This window comes from Dromaius novaehollandiae, chromosome 4 (assembly GCF_036370855.1).
Source record: "Dromaius novaehollandiae isolate bDroNov1 chromosome 4, bDroNov1.hap1, whole genome shotgun sequence".
In the NCBI taxonomy this organism is placed as follows: domain Eukaryota; kingdom Metazoa; phylum Chordata; class Aves; order Casuariiformes; family Dromaiidae; genus Dromaius; species Dromaius novaehollandiae.
This window is the reverse complement of record NC_088101.1, coordinates 5,878,206-5,894,057: the sequence shown is the minus strand read 5'-3', so window position 1 is coordinate 5,894,057 and position 15,852 is coordinate 5,878,206. Positions and strand designations below refer to the sequence as shown.

The window sequence follows — 15,852 nt, the reverse complement described above, 5'->3', positions numbered from 1 at the left end:
TCTGAACTTGTCAAGTAACAGACGCTCCTCCAGCATACTTGTTGGTTTGTCCATTTGGACTGACTTAATACTGTCACCTCAGTACACTTCAGTGGAGCAATGACGTGGAGTTTATCTGTGTGTCTGTGCAATGAGCCCAAACTCTTGCAGAGTGACTAGCCTATGTAGATGTAATGCAGTTGACAAGTGTATTTGCTTTTTAAATTATTAAAAAAGAAGTCATTTATGGATAATGTTTCTTCAATTCTCTTGTCTGCAGACGTTCACTGTAACTTGTTAGTGCTTTCAGATGTGTTCTCCCAAGGGGTTTTTTGGTTGTCTTTTTTTAAGCTTCTTAAAACTTCTCTAAGCTTTCTTTAAGCTTCAACCTTCTAACCAAAATCCAGTCTCCTCAGCTCCTTTTAAATGATACATGAGATAAAATTAATAAGCATATTTCAAGATACATAACCTTCTCCAGTGGTTAACACAGCAGAACCACAGTGTGGCTTACTAGGAAGGGTAATTATAACAGTTGCATATGAATTTTTCTAGCTCTGTAGAAGTCTCTGCTGTCTTCACAGTTTTGGAAAGCTGTAAGTTTTCCCTCAGTTCTGTGCACTGTGAAGGGATTTACTAATGTGCAGCTGAGTGCTGTCTGCTTATTGGGAGAAAACTGTTCTTTATGGAAGTCCTTGAATACTGCACTCTCTTCCCCTCATGGTTTTATTTCTGTGATCAGATTAGATAGGCAACGTGGCCCCACTTTCCCTCCTGTATTTTCTTCTGTGACTGAAAAAATTGCATATTTCTATTCTATTTAAATGTTAAACTGTGTGTGTGTGTGTGGGGGGGGGGGGGCGTTAGCTCCTCTGAAGGTGCAGGAGCCAAACCATTGCAGAAGGGGCTTCGTGTCCTCTGAGCTGCCTGGTGCAGCTGCTCTAGCCAGCTTTTCCCAAGCAATGCTTGCTTCTCACTACGCTCTGTTCACCTGGCCCGCCTTTTAGAGCCTTGCAGGAAAGCATGGGGGAGTAACTTGTTTCTCCTTCCTCTTTAAGATGCTTTGATTAACATGTGTAGCCTAATTAGCACATTCCTGGCTTTAGGCTGCTTTCTCCTGTTAGAACTTGTTATTCATATCAAGGCAAATATTAAACACATGGAATCTGTCTTGGTAGATTCATAAGTATTCTTTTGGAGTATTACATGAAATCCGAATGAGATGGAACAGATCATGAGATGGGGAATGGAGTACTTAGAGCTCTCCGTTAGCAGCTAATTTTATAAGATAACGAAACTGGGATCTAGTCGTAAGAATATCCACTATGGTTTGGACCTCAAGTCAGGGCTTCAGCTTTGTGAAACATTCTGTGAAATGATACGTGGTTGTGATTGCTCTGCCTCAATGCTTTGTTATTTACAGTTGTATGAAATGACCCAGCAATGCCTTATGTATGGTATTCATAAGGAATTCATGCTATGGCTTGCTGAACTAACTCTCAGCTTCTTTTTCTTTAGTCTTTAATATGTGGTTTTTCCATGGAGTACTGGTCACTGAATTTTGTTTGCTTTCTTCTGCAGGCTGGCTTCATCACTTATCAAAAACTGAAAAATATGAATACCGGTGACCAGAAAATCTTTGGTTTAAGACAAGGTAAATTACACATTCAAGCATAAGGAATTAATTCAAAGTATAACTGAACATTCAGTTTTCCTCTTAAGTGTGTCCCACCCTCGGTATCCTTGTGTCAGGATTGTGTTGGACTTATTGGAGATTAGAGACAGCAGAGAGCAGAGGCTGTTAGATGACCTGTATTACCATGCTGTGTTTCCACAGTGATGTGGGAATGCAGTCTCAGTGTGCTGTTTCTCTGCTGTATGAGGAGATGGTAAGAATTCCTGTTCTCATTCTAGTTTGTTAATGAGATCACTTCAGCGAGTTGATATCAATCCTGCTGATCCAGGGACCAAAATCTAGTTTAAGATGGAAAAAGTGCTTGTTACTTACTAGGGTTGTTTTTGAGGCATGCAAATAAGACCTAGATATTTTCAAAGCAGCTCACCTTTGTTTACTTGATCAGAAATAGTGACTCTGAAATCTTGGTTTTACTTTTCAGTTACATGCTTCATATGGAAAGCTCAATATTGCATGTAGCATATGGCTTAAAAAGAAAAACAGCTTTTCTTTCCTGTACTGGCTGCATCCTCCTTTTCTCTCAAAGCATGTTGTCATGCCGAAAGCTACAGTAGTAATTGTTTTTTCTTGAACAGTGCTCAGGAGTGACTTACACTACATTTCTGGATTCTTTTCTTACCAATACTGCAACAGTCCTGAAATGCACAGGACTTGCTCTTGGAAAGGAGATGGCAATCTGTGTTTCAGACAGCTGCAGTCTTTTTTTAAAAAAACAAGCTTTTTTAAAAAAAACAAAAGCAAGCAAGCAAACAAACAAAACAAGCCCCACAGGTGAACAAACAAAAACACCAAGCAAACTTATTTCTCATTCTCTATTGATTTACATGAGAAGAGATCATGATGTCTCTGAAGTGCTGTTACTTAGCTGCTCCCAGGGGCTCAGGATGAAAGGACTAGATGGGAAAAACAGGAGAGGAGCACAGTCTGCAGTCCTGTGTTGATGCTCTTCAGGCTGCACAGTTGGCTCTGTGCTGATGTGTGCATAGTCATACTGTGCATCACTTCTGTCTCAGCTCCGGTTGGACTGAAAGTTGCAAGTAGGGTTTCATTGTTTAGGAAGCTGATACAAGCTCGATTTTTACCTTGCATTAAGGTTCAGGAAGGTTGTTGACATAGTCAGATTATTGAATTTGCATCACTGGGATGGTAGTTTCTGATTGTGCAAAAGAAACTTCTTGAAAAATTTGAACTCTGCTGCAAAAACACACCTATTCTGATATTTTCTGTACACACTGGAAGAGAGTAAGCAGCATAAGTGTGTTTTCCAGCCTTTATCTGAAGGCTAGGGCAGTGTGGGGGGTGGGGGGAGATTTAAAAAAAAAAAAAGAGAGATGGAGAAGAAATGGTAGTTAAGGTTTAAATGAAGTGCAAGGAACTTAGTTTTCACATGACACGGCGTATGTATGTGAACTTTTGCAAAAGTGAAGAATACAAGTGGATTCAAAAAGCCATTGGACCAAGTCACAGAAGAAAGTTTAGACAGGCTGATCAGCATGCTCTGCTACTGCTTTCTGGAAGCTGGAGGATGTACCAGAAGGATCACTTTAAAGTGCTCCTGTTCTCTATTATCTTTCCCTAAGCATATTTAACAGGCTGCTGGAAGAGATGCAGTGCTGAAATAGATGGAAATTTGATCTGATGCAATATGCTTGATCTACAGCACTGAGGAGGCTGATGTATCAGCTATAGATCTTATGAGGGCCTCTTTGAATGGAGCTTCTTTGAGTATAGATGTTAAACCCAAATTATCGTCAAGTAACACTGTGTTACCTCTTATAGATGAGATGTTGTCAGATGATGTGAAGGAGCGTTTGACTTCACTAGCTGAAGAGATAGTGGATCTGGCTTCTCATATCCCTGGCTCTTCTGGACAACTTGGAAACTTGCAGAGGTTAGTTTTTTGTCACCTGTCAGTGTTTTGTTTACTGGATTTTTGTCTGCTGAGGTCTGACACAACACAGTGTATTTGTGTTAATAGCTATCTGTTATTTCTGCATCTTTGTTTAAAAAAACAAACAAACAAACAACAACAACAAGAAAGCAAAGCACACTCAATGGGAAAATGTTGCCTTTGGACCTAGATGTGACTCGACCTTTTCTCTGACCTAATTGCAATGGGTTTGAAGTTGAACTCTGTTAGATCCAATTGCTGAAATGCACAGTAAGACCTACTTCCATAGGTATTCAGGGCTCTCAGTGACAAATTGTATCAAGTATCCAGACTTCTAGTAAGTGTGGGAGCAATACCACGAACAGTGTGTTGGGACAATCTTTTTGTAGCTTTTCTTCAGTGTCATCAAAGAGACTGGATTTGTGTTCTGATGCAAAGCGAGCTGCAGCTGAGTGACAAGCCCTTGTATATGAGATTTTGGAGAAATCTGTCTGGAAAAACTGAGTATCTTAGAATTCTCAGTTCTCTCTGGGGGTAAGATGTATACTTTGTCATTTTTGTTTAGCTTTCCTATTTTACCTTCCAGAGCTGCAGAAATACTAGCTGATATATCAGAAAATGTAAATGCTTTAAGAAGCACGCTGTTTGGTGGTTCCAGCTCCCCTTCTCCATTGGAGAAGAGCTGTGGGGCAGCTCTAGAGCCCACAGATGTTGAAGCTGAAAAAGCTGAAATGTCCGAATTTCCTAAAAAACTGCAAGGGGACTTCAACATCTGCTCAGATGCTACGTTAGCTGGCGTCTGGGAGGGAGACGGTAACGAAGGAAAAGCAGAGAACGATAATGCTGAGAAGAAAGATGAGCCTGCAGCAGCTGACTCTAAGGACAGAGCAGACAGAGATGACTTCATGTCACTAGACATTACTGAGCACGAGTTACAGATGCTGGAGCATCAGGCTGCAAAAGAATTTCTAAATGAAGCTGTGCCTGAGGTAATGAGAAAAGCCCTTGTAAAGCATAAACACTCGCCAGAGGAAGTGATCTCATCCTTAATTTCCCATGGGATTTTAAAAGGTTGTCTTGCTGAGAGAAAATTAGGGCAAGCTAGAGGAAAGGCTTGGAGTCAGAAAAGTATTCATGGAGGTAGTCAAACACTGAGCTGCTCTTCAGACTGTTGGGAGAACTAGTACTGAATATAGAAACTCAAGATAGTCTGATTAGTTTTACTCTTTCAATTCTTAATACACTTATGGTAAGAAATTCCTGCAGTATGAGGACAGATTCTGCAGTCTACACCTCCTGCTTAGTCATGAATAGAAAGCAGATCTTTATCTAAGCCCTTTTAGTGACTGCTGAATGTGGATTGATGCTTCTTGCATCAAATTATCATGTTCCAAGTGTTTCCCACATCTGGTGATATTAGTTTTGTTTTCTTATCACAAGACTTACGTTTTAATATTTTTCCAGACATGTTTCATTATGGGCAGGCATCAGAGCTGAATGTCGAGCTGAGTTATTTTCAATAAGAGTTAAAAGCATAGAGAAATAGTTTATAGCAGGTAGGAGGGGTGAAGGGACTTGGTAAAATAGGAATAGCTTTCATGATAGGAAAGAATATGTATCTTCTTTTCTTCCTTAGGAGGCATCTTCCACAGATAACGAACAAAATGTTTCCTGTGTAATTGAAAGCGATGAAGAACTGGAAATGGAGATGCTTAAAGTAAGTGCCTTTGAGTTCGTTCTTGGGTCAGAGGAGAATACAGCATTGAGGGGAGGGAACAAAGCAAAGGGAGTTGCTTATGAAAGATGTACGGAAGTCAGGAGAACATGGATACCTAAAGAATTCAAGTTACCAGCGTTAGGCCTCAATATCCCACCTATCCTTTTCACATCTTTACCATACCAGCTCAGACTTTCCCTTCCACCTGTGTCCTGCATTTGTGTAGGTTATCATTCAGCAGCTGATTTGCTCTAAGTATCACGTATTCAAACCCTTGCCTGAGGGTTTGAGCTGAGAAGGCAGCTTGTGCACTGTGGATGCTGCTCACCTGAGCTATAGGTCAAACAAACTGCATCACAGCCATGTGCTTTGCAGGGCTCAGTTCTTTGGTGTTTTTACCGATTCAGATGTTCTGTCTTACTTGTCTTTACCCTCGCTTTGCCCCAGTCCTGCAGAGTGTTTATGCATTTCAAGTGAAGCATTTGAACAGTTCCATTATGGCAGTCACAGGCGTTGATGTGCCCATGCACATGTAGAGGTTGTATGTGTTGCTTACAGCTAAATAAGAAGCAAAATACAAAAGGTCTGGGGAAAAAGTGCTGCATTTACTCCTAGGGAAGGACCAGGTCTGCCTTACAAGGATCTGTGCTGCATGTCCATCTTCTAGAAACACAATTTTGCTTTAAAAAGCTAATTTGAATAGGAATGGTTTAAGTGTTCCTTGGAGTGCCATGTTGGAGGAGCACTGAGCATAACATGACATTGAGATCCCATTCTTTCTATTTTTTTTGTGCGTGTGCAGCTAGCCTCAAAGTCATTTCTCTATGAAATTTCTACCTTCCTCAGTTGAAAGACAGAAAACTTCTACTACTAAAAGTTCTACCACTGTGATTTTCTTTGTGCTATGCACCAACAGATCTAAGCTATGCCGTAATTAGATTAAAAATCACATGCTACTGTGTCATGTTACCTCAAACAGGCGTTGTATCTACCCTTTCATGCTCTGGATTAACTTTCTCCTCGATTCTCAGTCTTTAGCAGATGTTGACAATTCTAAAGTGGTTTTGGCTGATGGAGAGTCTAATAAAACCGGGAAAACCTCTGACACAAAGTTGAACCTTGCTCCAGATGTTGATGAAGATGAAGGCATTGAGGAGGAAGAAGAGGAAAGTTGGGGTATGTTTTAAAATATAGTGTATGGATTAAATCAAAAATAATAATGTACTGTGTGTAGAAGCAGATGTGGAGGCACAGTGGCATGTTGTACTTGGTTTGTTGAAGTGGAAAGTAAAAGCTGATCCTGATTTCAAAAGGAGCACCTGTTGATGTGTCAAGATCAAAACTTAAACCTAAAGGTGTCCTTGGCTAAACACAGTTGTTTCCTGCTGTGATCAGTAGGCATTGTGTGTACTTGATGGGAGTAAAAGTGATTTGGGGATATTGAGGTCATGTAGAATAGAGGAGATCTATTCAGTATACAGCATAGGAGAAGACACTACCTGCACTGTGTGTTTTCTTCTGTGGTACCACCACTACTGCTTCTTTGCTTGGTAGGACTTCTGAAAAATTCTGGCTTGGGGGTGATCTTGACCTGATACTTTAGAGCTGGCCCTGGGGAGATAAAATCAAATGAGAGAACAGGCTGAAATGTGAAGCAAAGTACCCCTTGGCTTGTTTCAGCCTTTGCTGCCTGATAACCTGTACCACTGGGGAAGGAGGCTATGCCATGGACCCTGTTACCAAAAGTAATACTGTCAGCCAAGAGAAGAAACACTTGATGATTCCAGCCAGAACATAGCTGATCTGTCCCCATCCAGCAGTCTAATCTTTTTAGGTTAATTTCTTTAAACAATTGCCTGACAGGCTGTTACAGGAAATGTGTGCTTGCCCAGCAGACAAACTAGTTGGAAATGTAATAGTTTCTGCTGCTTTTCACTGAATGTGAATTATAAATTTAAGTGAAATTGTTCAAGAAATGCATTTCCTTAATGTTAACAGTAAGATCAGGGAATCCTTTGTGTCCTTTTCAGAACACAATTCTGTGAGCAACTTTAATGTCAGGTATTGATTAGCATGACTTCACTAAGGTTTTAAAAGTCACTGTTAGGCTCTATTACCTCTTCTGAACATTTTCCAAGTAATGCAGCTGTACACTACAGTATCTACTGCTTTGTTACCTCATTAATAAGGCCATATGTTCTTTTTGCGCAGGGTCTCTCAGAACCCTACTTCTGAGAGACCCTGTTTGCTTTTTTTAATCCTTAATTTCAGCTCATAAACACCTTTAAAATTTGATATACTTCTTTTTACTGAAGTTGCCAAAATCCTAGGCCCTGGGCATCACTAACCATAAGCAGCCTGTTGTCTTTCAAGCTGTTGCTGCTGCTTTCTAAAATTCAATCATAGATGTGCTTCCTCTCTCCCCCTTAAGATCCATTGCTGCCAGTACCTAGTGAAAGCCAAGTTGCATGTCTGAAGACATACTTTGGGCATTCCTCTTTTAAACCGTAAGTATCTTTTCAGTTAAAGCTCTGGGCTTCAGTTTCTTTCCCTTCTTTCAAATGGAATGACTTTATTACTCTTTATTTTAACAACCACTAACAAACTTGGACCTTTACAAAAGCCTTAGAAAAATAAATTCAGCCTTTGCCACAATAAGGTATTGAAATAAATCTTACATAGAAGTATCTACAATACTGTACTTTCACAGTAGAGGATGAGTTTCTTGACTCTCCTGATGGCAAGACTCCTGTAATCAAAGCTTTATTGTACCAGGTCTGTGGTCAGAGAGCAACATTTGGAAAAAGCTCTGTTTTTGGGTTTTTTTGTTTTTTTTTTTTTTTAAAGGGATAAAAGTGATTTTTTTTTTTTAATTCACTGTACTTTCTTATAGACACCTATGAAAGGATCCAAACTGTATTTGGTGACACTAAGGTCCTCTTTATTGTGTTGATGATGAGTATAGTTCTCATAGTGTTTGCCTGTCAGTTTATTAAAGTATGAGAGACAGAATTTGTTTTGTAGTCTTCTGTGAATGACTGCACCAAGTGTTGCTTGTCTTACTTCTGTTGAGAAATACCACTGTAACGTGGATTTCCAGCAATACAATAAGCAGTATTTGGCTGGATGCAACATGGAAAGGGAGGAAAATATTGAATAGCCAGAAGGATTTCTTTAACTTGAAATTCAATCAGATATGCAGTTTCACAGAATTACATGTTGTATATATGATGGCAAAAAAAAAAAAATATTTTTCTTTGATTTAAAGGGTCCAGTGGAAAGTGATCAGTTCTGTTTTAAAAGACAGAAGAGATAATCTTGTTGTCATGGCAACTGGTAAGTTACCTTTAAGTCCATGCTTAAGATGATGTGCAAAATCTTTTCCTTGCTGGGGAAAGTAGGACTTTGAAACTTGGAGACTGCCCACTTGGATCATGGGGCAGAGTGTGCAGGACTTGCCTCAGACTCTGCAAGTCTCAGCCCACTGCGCTGCTTGCATTTCTGTCCCTGTCTTCACCACTGACCTTGAGGTAGGGAGGGGCCTTGAATGGATGCAGGCCACATTCGTCTCGCATCTCTTTGTCCCTCTGCTGAAGGAACAAATTCTTACAGGGCTCAACATGATGTAAACATTGTCTTATGTAGCTGCGCTGAGTGACAGAAAGCATGATGCTTTACTTCAGTGTTTTTTTTTTTGTTTTTGTTTTTTTTTTTTTTTAAGGCTATGGGAAAAGTTTGTGCTACCAGTTTCCCCCTGTTTACACTGGATGTACTGGAATTGTCATCTGTCCTCTTATTTCTTTGATGGAGGACCAAGTGCTGCAACTGACGTAAGTAATGCAGTAGTAATAGGCTGCTTCTGCATTTCCTGTGGAAACCCACAGATTCTCTGTGGCATTTGTTGGTGTTTAAGGCTGCAGCTTCATACAGCAAACTGTGTGTGTGTCAGCTATAAAACACACATTTCTCAAGAAACAAATTTAATCTCTGTAAATAGTCTCAAGATCACTGCATTCGCCAACTAGATAAACTGTAGGCTGAATTTGCAAAGGATCTGTGATGGTGGGTCATTCTCAATTATTTTCCGATCCACAGGCCCTTTTCTGTTCAGACAGGACAGATGGAGCAAACGCTGTGAAAATTTCACAGGCTGTTCCAGCCTGTGAGAGTTGCTTTAAAACTTGCTAGGGCGTCCCTTGCATCTAAACAGTAGTGTCTGGAAAAACATACAGCTGTAGGCACTTCAGATCAAGGTTATGGCACAGATTTTTAAGATGAACAGTAAAGAGATCTCCTATCACTTAGCCCCTTTTCTTCTTCCTAGTTATAGAGGTCTGATGCGGGAATTGTTGGGTGACACTGATTCACTCTTATGAGCAATCACAGGTGTTGCCAAAATATTCCCCTTAGGATTTTAATACTTGTTAGTGCTCTCTGTGTTTGTACAGAGCTGTAGCTTGTTTGTTATTGTAACGGCTATTCATTTTGATATATTCAGTCTATATTACTGAGTGCTACAGTCTGGAAATCGTGCTGAGCTGTCTAGGTCATTTCTGCCTTGTCCAAGTTGGAATGAAAATGCCTTTTATGAAAGAAGGGATACAAAGACTTTTTTAAGTGTGTGGTATTTTCTGCTGTGAATTATGACTTTGTGCAGTTGAATGGCTGGACAACCTAAGCTGGCATGATAGCAGTTCTTGGGCTGAGTATTGATCAGCAGAGTGTCTATAATATATTTGGCTTCTTCTCTGGCTATTGTACTGTTACTGTCAGTGTACGGCCTTTTTATTCACTACCTGCTCAGTGGATCATTCATTTTGAAGGCTGAGAGACTGAATTTCTACAGCCTTATGCATCCAATAATTGGGCTGTCAGTCTGGGTGCAGTCCTATCAAGTACTGAAATGTGGAGGAATGAGAGGGGAGAAGGTGATGAAGCAAGTGGTAGTGTTAAAAAGCAGTAAATCACCAAGTTAAGAGGCCAGAGGTCAAAGGGTTCTAGGAGAGACTGACTATCAAGTGACTGAGTTGGTAAGCATAAGTATTGAACCTGTCATTAAAAAGCAGCCACTCGATTCCAAGTTAGTGGATGTGGTACCTTTAGCTCAGAAAAGATCTAGAGGTGAGGTAAAAGATTGGAGGCTAGTAAGTCTGACACCTGAACGTGATGAACTGTATAAGATGATAATTGGAGAATATTCCCTATCGTATTTTGTTTTTTCAGGTATCTTTTTAGTCAATGTACCTTTTGCAAAAGGAAAATGGTTTTAATCTGCTTGACTCTTTATTGTTCTAATAAAGCGTATGCGTTGTGGGGGACAGCTGGAGGGGAAGTAGAAGAGCATTTGGGTGGGCAGAATAGTGACTGACCATTCTTGTTTTTCAAGAGATTTTTTCCCCCCCCCTCCCCCGAGATCCTTGGAGGAAAATACTCTGACCCCACAGCTTGAAGTTTCTTTAATAAATGCTTTAAGTGCTTTGATAAGTGCTAGCTTTAAGTGCTGGCATAGGCTGGAAAGTGAGGCAGAAAACATCTACGACTAAGTCAGTTCATGACTGTGCTTTTTTTACTGCAGAATGTCAGAAATTCCAGCCTGCTTGCTTGGATCAGCTCAGTTGAAAAACATCAAAGAAGGCATCAAAGCGTAAGTCTTGCCTAAGCTTTCTAGGACTGCAGGTACTGACGTAGTTGTATTTGAGTCAAGTAGGATGCTCTGATCTGACGTCTCTGAAGCTCTTGACTATGGCTCGGGCCTGGAACCTGGCAGTCAGCAGTACTGCTTGCATGTGCCCGTTAGCAACGTGAGCATGTGAGAGGGATATAGTCACCTTCCTGTGCCCCCTGGCTAGGGAGATGAGGTTTGTTGACTCAGCTTTATGTTAGGTTTTATACAGGAATCGCAGGTCTTAGACCTGTATTTGTCACTGGGTTATCACAGCGGTCCCTTCTAGTTCCGAAAGCTAGTAAATCTCTTTTCGTCTGTTTTTCTTTTCCTGTTTCATTATTTACTGGTTCGCTATCCTGCTAACTTTGCATCCTTTCCACTGCATTCATCATTTGCTTCCTCTTATCTCCATTCAGAAGTCTGTCCTTGTCCCCATTTACATCATCTAGACGTTCATGCTTTCATTTCATTTGGTGGAATTATTTGGGACTTCTTCTGTGACAGTGTATTTTCCTAATGTTGTAGGGGTCACTACAGAGTCATATATATGACTCCAGAGTTCTGTTCGGGGAACTTATCATTGCTTCAGGATCTCGACCGAACAATTGGTAAGTTGTGTTTAAAGTTGGGGATAAGTTGGTAGACAGCTTAAATTCATAATTACACTTAAACTTTTTTTTTAATACTTTGAGATTTTTTTTCCACCTCTACTTCTCGCCACTAAACAGCTCAGAGGCTAGGGTAGTGACTGCCAATAAATGGCATCAGAAGATCATGTCGTTGATCAAAGATGATCAGAAGTAAGTAGTGTGTTTAGCATGCTCTTTGCATGGGAATGCAAAAGACAAATTACTGATAACAGGGTTGCTGGAACAGGGTCTCAGTCATAGGATGAAAATGTATGTTACTAAACAATGCTTCAACATATTTCAGCCTTTTAAGTATTTTAATCATCGGATTTTTCTCAGAATGTGACAATAAAATTGTGTTTTGAAACACATGATACTATATCTTAGTAAACTGTCTTCTCATCAAGTAAACTGATGCAGCTGTCACATCTCTTAAATAGTAGAGTATATCTAAGGAACAAACTCTGAGAATTTTTTTTGTGATTCAGAAACTGAGTTTTCAGTGCTGTAGCAAGGCAGGACCATCTGGGAAGAAGCTGAACATCTATGGAGACCTGAGAAGCTGTGTAGTTGGCCTCTCTGAGGCCAAGATTGGAATATGTGGTATCTGTACTTGGGTTGAGGAGGGTTGGTTGGTTGTTGTGGGGTTTTTTTTTTTGTTTTGTTTTTTGTTTTTTTTCCTGCTTGAGAAGATGTAGTGTTATTTTCCCAGGGCATGTTTGACCCCTTTCCTCTCATATTTTTCTGTGCTTGTATTTTTCTCCTCAGTACTTTCCTGAGACTTGCAGGCTTTGTTTTACAATCAAGAAAATATAGCTAATGACATCTGTAAACAACATGTGTGATAATTGGTGAGGGAGTGTGGAAAGGGAAGATGAAGTGTGTTCTAATTGTTGGGGATAGCTCATGGGTTTGCCCAATTGAGAGACGTGTTTGAGATTTGGAAACTGGAAAAGGAAACAAAGTGGGGAGAAAATCTGTAAAAGCTCTTAGGCTCTCTTAGATAAGAGGCCAATAGAAAAATGGGTTTGGGGAGTTGTTACAGCAGAAGACATCTAGAAAAAAAAAGGAGAGCAGACTGCTAGGTGCATTCTCAGTAGTGCGTAAAATTGAGCAGAATGTAGTGGTTTGTATTTTCCAGCTTCTCGTGTTGGTTTGTTTGCTATTTAAGTAATGTGCCCATGTTGTGGCTTTCTCTCCCCAGGTATCACGCTCATAGCTGTTGATGAAGCTCACTGCATTTCAGAATGGGGACATGACTTCAGAAATTCCTTTAGGAGTTTGGGCTTGTTAAAGAAGGCTCTGCCGTCAGTAAGTTTTCTTGATATGTTTGATCTCAAATTGGAGAGAAGGATTCCATCCCCTTTCTATGTGATAGATTGAGATATCTTCTGATACTGCTTTTCTTCGGGTTTACCTACCATGCCGTTTTGGAGTTTACGCGGTCTCTATCAGTCAATAGGCTTTATGTTTTTTCCAAAACTTACTATTTTATTTGATCCCCAACTTTTTTTTAATGGTGGATATTCTGAACCTGGAATATCAGATACTTTTGAAAATCAGAGTTAAGATTTAATTGGATCCCTTTATACTGGAAGATATTGTCCTGAAGCTTCTTGCTTAGTATCTAAGGATTTTTTTGAAATTGGTGAAGTGACTTGATAGGACAAGCAGCGGAGATTTCTAGGCACTCCTGAAGCACTGTTGCATAAGGTCCAAAATTTAGGCCTGAACTGTAGATTCTGTCCTTGAAAGCTTTATCCAATGTCCCCTACTTTAGGATACCATATCAAAAAAACCTAATCTCACTGAAGACACAAATAAAGAACATAAAAACTCATGAAAAAACGCTCTATATTTAAATAGTGTTTTATCCCCGCTCCTGAACAGTATAGACCAAAAGTCTAGGAGGCTGAATATTGCCTATGTGCTTTCAAATCACTGAGCTGATGTAGTGAACATAAGCAGACTAAAATGCCTGTTCTCATGCTGCTACTTAAGTTTTGACTCATGGTCTAAGAAAGCATCAGTGAGGGGTCTCAAACTACTTGATTCCACTGTTTTGTTTTGGTTTTTTTGTTTGTTTTTTTCTTCATTACAGGTTCCCATTGTTGCTTTAACTGCAACTGCAAGCCCTTCGATTAGAGAAGACATAGTGAACTGTCTGAACCTGAAGAATCCCCAGGTCACATGTACTAGTTTTGACAGACCTAACCTGTATTTAGAAGTTGGACGACAAAGTGGAAATATCCTTAGGGATTTGAAGCAGTTTCTTATTAGGAAAGGAAGGTGAGGGTTTAAGCCTGTGCTCTTTGTTTCCTCAGTACTTATGAGGTTATCTGCATTGTACCAAGAACTGCTAATAGCCTTTAAACTGATCTGGTGAGCAAGACACTGGGCTCTCTCCTGAGCTCAGCTCTGATATAACAGGAGTCACTTGTCAGGTTCCCCACCACCGCCACCCATTCATTCTGTTGTTAAAAAAGTGTTTTTGAGGCAGGAAAGGATGGTCTCTCAGTGTTCCCTCATGAGTGTGCCAAGGCACAAAATAACTTCTAACTCCATTTTCCTAAAAGATAGACAACTTGTGTTCAGTCAAACTATTTTCATAAAAGGGACAAAACACCTTTTCCTCCTTGCTTTGCTAAGAGCTGTTTGGCAAACTCTTCACATCATATGGTGAAGCTCAGAGATCAGTCCCAAGCACTGAAAGCTACAAGCTGTGGAAAACCTAGGAGCACAAACTTACTTTTGTTGGACTAAAGCAGCTCCATGGGAAGGTGCTGAACTGGTTTTAAGCTGCAGTACCTCTGAAGTATGTGGGGTTATGACTTTTCACGCTACCTGGGATCTTATCCATATATTGAAATTTAAAATAAAGGAGCTATAGAAAACATTTAAAACTATTTAAATCTTTAAATCTTGAAGTTGAACTCCTGCAAAAGCTACATCCTCTTTTTAATTAGGGTTGAGTTTTTGCAGATGGGTAGCTTTTCCTTTTCTGTATCTTTACATGTTTTAGCAACATCTTTACGTGTTTGATATTTTTGTCAGTTCTGTGTATGAGTTTGAAGGACCCACTGTCATCTACTGCCCTTCAAGAAAGGCCACCGAACAAGTTGTATCTGAGCTGATGAAGTTGAATGTGGTCTGTGGTGCATACCATGCTGGTATGGGAATCAAAGAAAGGAGAAATATCCATCACCAATTTATGAGGGATGAAATTCAGGTAACATGGAAAACTAAGCATGTATAGTCCCATCTGTAGCGGTAGGGTTTCTGGTAGAAAATGGGTCAGTCATTGTGTGAACGCATACAGAGGAAAAAATTTGGAAAGATCAGCCTGTCTTTCCAGTTTACTCTGTATATCTCCCATTCTGGGCAAGAAATTGCTGGTCTGTGCTGATAGTAATATTGCTGGCATATGTTGCCAATACCTTTAGTAAATCTCTTAAAATGTATAGCATCTGAGGAGGCTGGTGGTAGCTGGAACCATGCCCTCCTGAGTTCTGTCAGCTGCTTTCTTCTTCAGCAGCTGAGCAGGCAAAGAATGATCCTGGGACTTCTTGCATTCCCCTTCAGGATATGTTTTGTGCCCCTCTTTTTGGGGGGGGAACTGCTTGAAAAAACACTAGTATGTGCCACAACATGTTATTGCTCTCATTATTATAATCCTGTGCTCATGCTCCTACCAGTATCAGGGTTCTTGTACTCAGCTCCTACATTACTGTTAGTAAGCTTGTAGCCTGCATATTTTAGGCTGAATTCTGAGTCCATAGTGAGAAGTTATTACCAAATGTCTGAGCATTACTAGAAATCTAGACATGTTCTTAAGGTTCAGTTCAAAATGTACTCTGTGTGGTCCTTGTTTTGTAGTGTGTTGTAGCTACAGTGGCATTCGGAATGGGTATCAATAAAGCAGATATCCGAAAGGTTATTCATTACGGTGCCCCTAAGGAAATGGAATCCTATTATCAAGAAATTGGGAGAGCTGGTCGTGATGGGCTTCCTGCTTCTTGTCATGTATTGTGGACATCAGCGGACTTGGCTTTAAACAGGTAAGTGATTGAGAACAACTGATTTGACCTGGATAGCCAAAACTTACCACTACAGAGAAAGAGAGGCAGGGGAGTTTTGATTGAAATTATAATGAATTTAACAGCTTGGTTCCAAGAACTAAGTACATTAGTATGATTGTGTATTATCTTCTAGAAAAAGTATAATCTTGCTGAGGCTGTGTTTGGTCCAGCCCTGCTTCCCAGAGAAGACTTCCAA

The 15,852-nt window shown here is 40.1% G+C and overlaps 1 protein-coding gene across 13 annotated transcripts in view; it reads left to right on the top strand.

The window, feature by feature from the left end:
- The window catches only part of WRN (WRN RecQ like helicase), a 48,797-nt gene that overhangs the window by 11,241 nt on the left and 21,704 nt on the right, over positions 1-15,852 (top strand). For 11 of the 13 annotated variants that reach the window (XM_064510281.1, XM_064510287.1, XM_064510283.1 and 8 more), the window contains 14 exons: positions 1,561-1,633; positions 3,455-3,566; positions 4,132-4,555; positions 5,203-5,283; positions 6,315-6,459; positions 7,715-7,790; positions 8,552-8,619; positions 9,005-9,113; positions 10,859-10,927; positions 11,474-11,556; positions 12,782-12,888; positions 13,679-13,866; positions 14,632-14,806; positions 15,454-15,635. In XM_064510281.1, the coding sequence (XP_064366351.1) occupies positions 1,561-1,633; positions 3,455-3,566; positions 4,132-4,555; positions 5,203-5,283; positions 6,315-6,459; positions 7,715-7,790; positions 8,552-8,619; positions 9,005-9,113; positions 10,859-10,927; positions 11,474-11,556; positions 12,782-12,888; positions 13,679-13,866; positions 14,632-14,806; positions 15,454-15,635 (1,892 nt within the window). The remainder of the gene's footprint in view (positions 1-1,560; positions 1,634-3,454; positions 3,567-4,131; positions 4,556-5,202; positions 5,284-6,314; positions 6,460-7,714; positions 7,791-8,551; positions 8,620-9,004; positions 9,114-10,858; positions 10,928-11,473; positions 11,557-12,781; positions 12,889-13,678; positions 13,867-14,631; positions 14,807-15,453; positions 15,636-15,852) is intronic. The other 2 variants (XM_064510285.1, XM_026116342.2) reach the window with 1 other exon arrangement.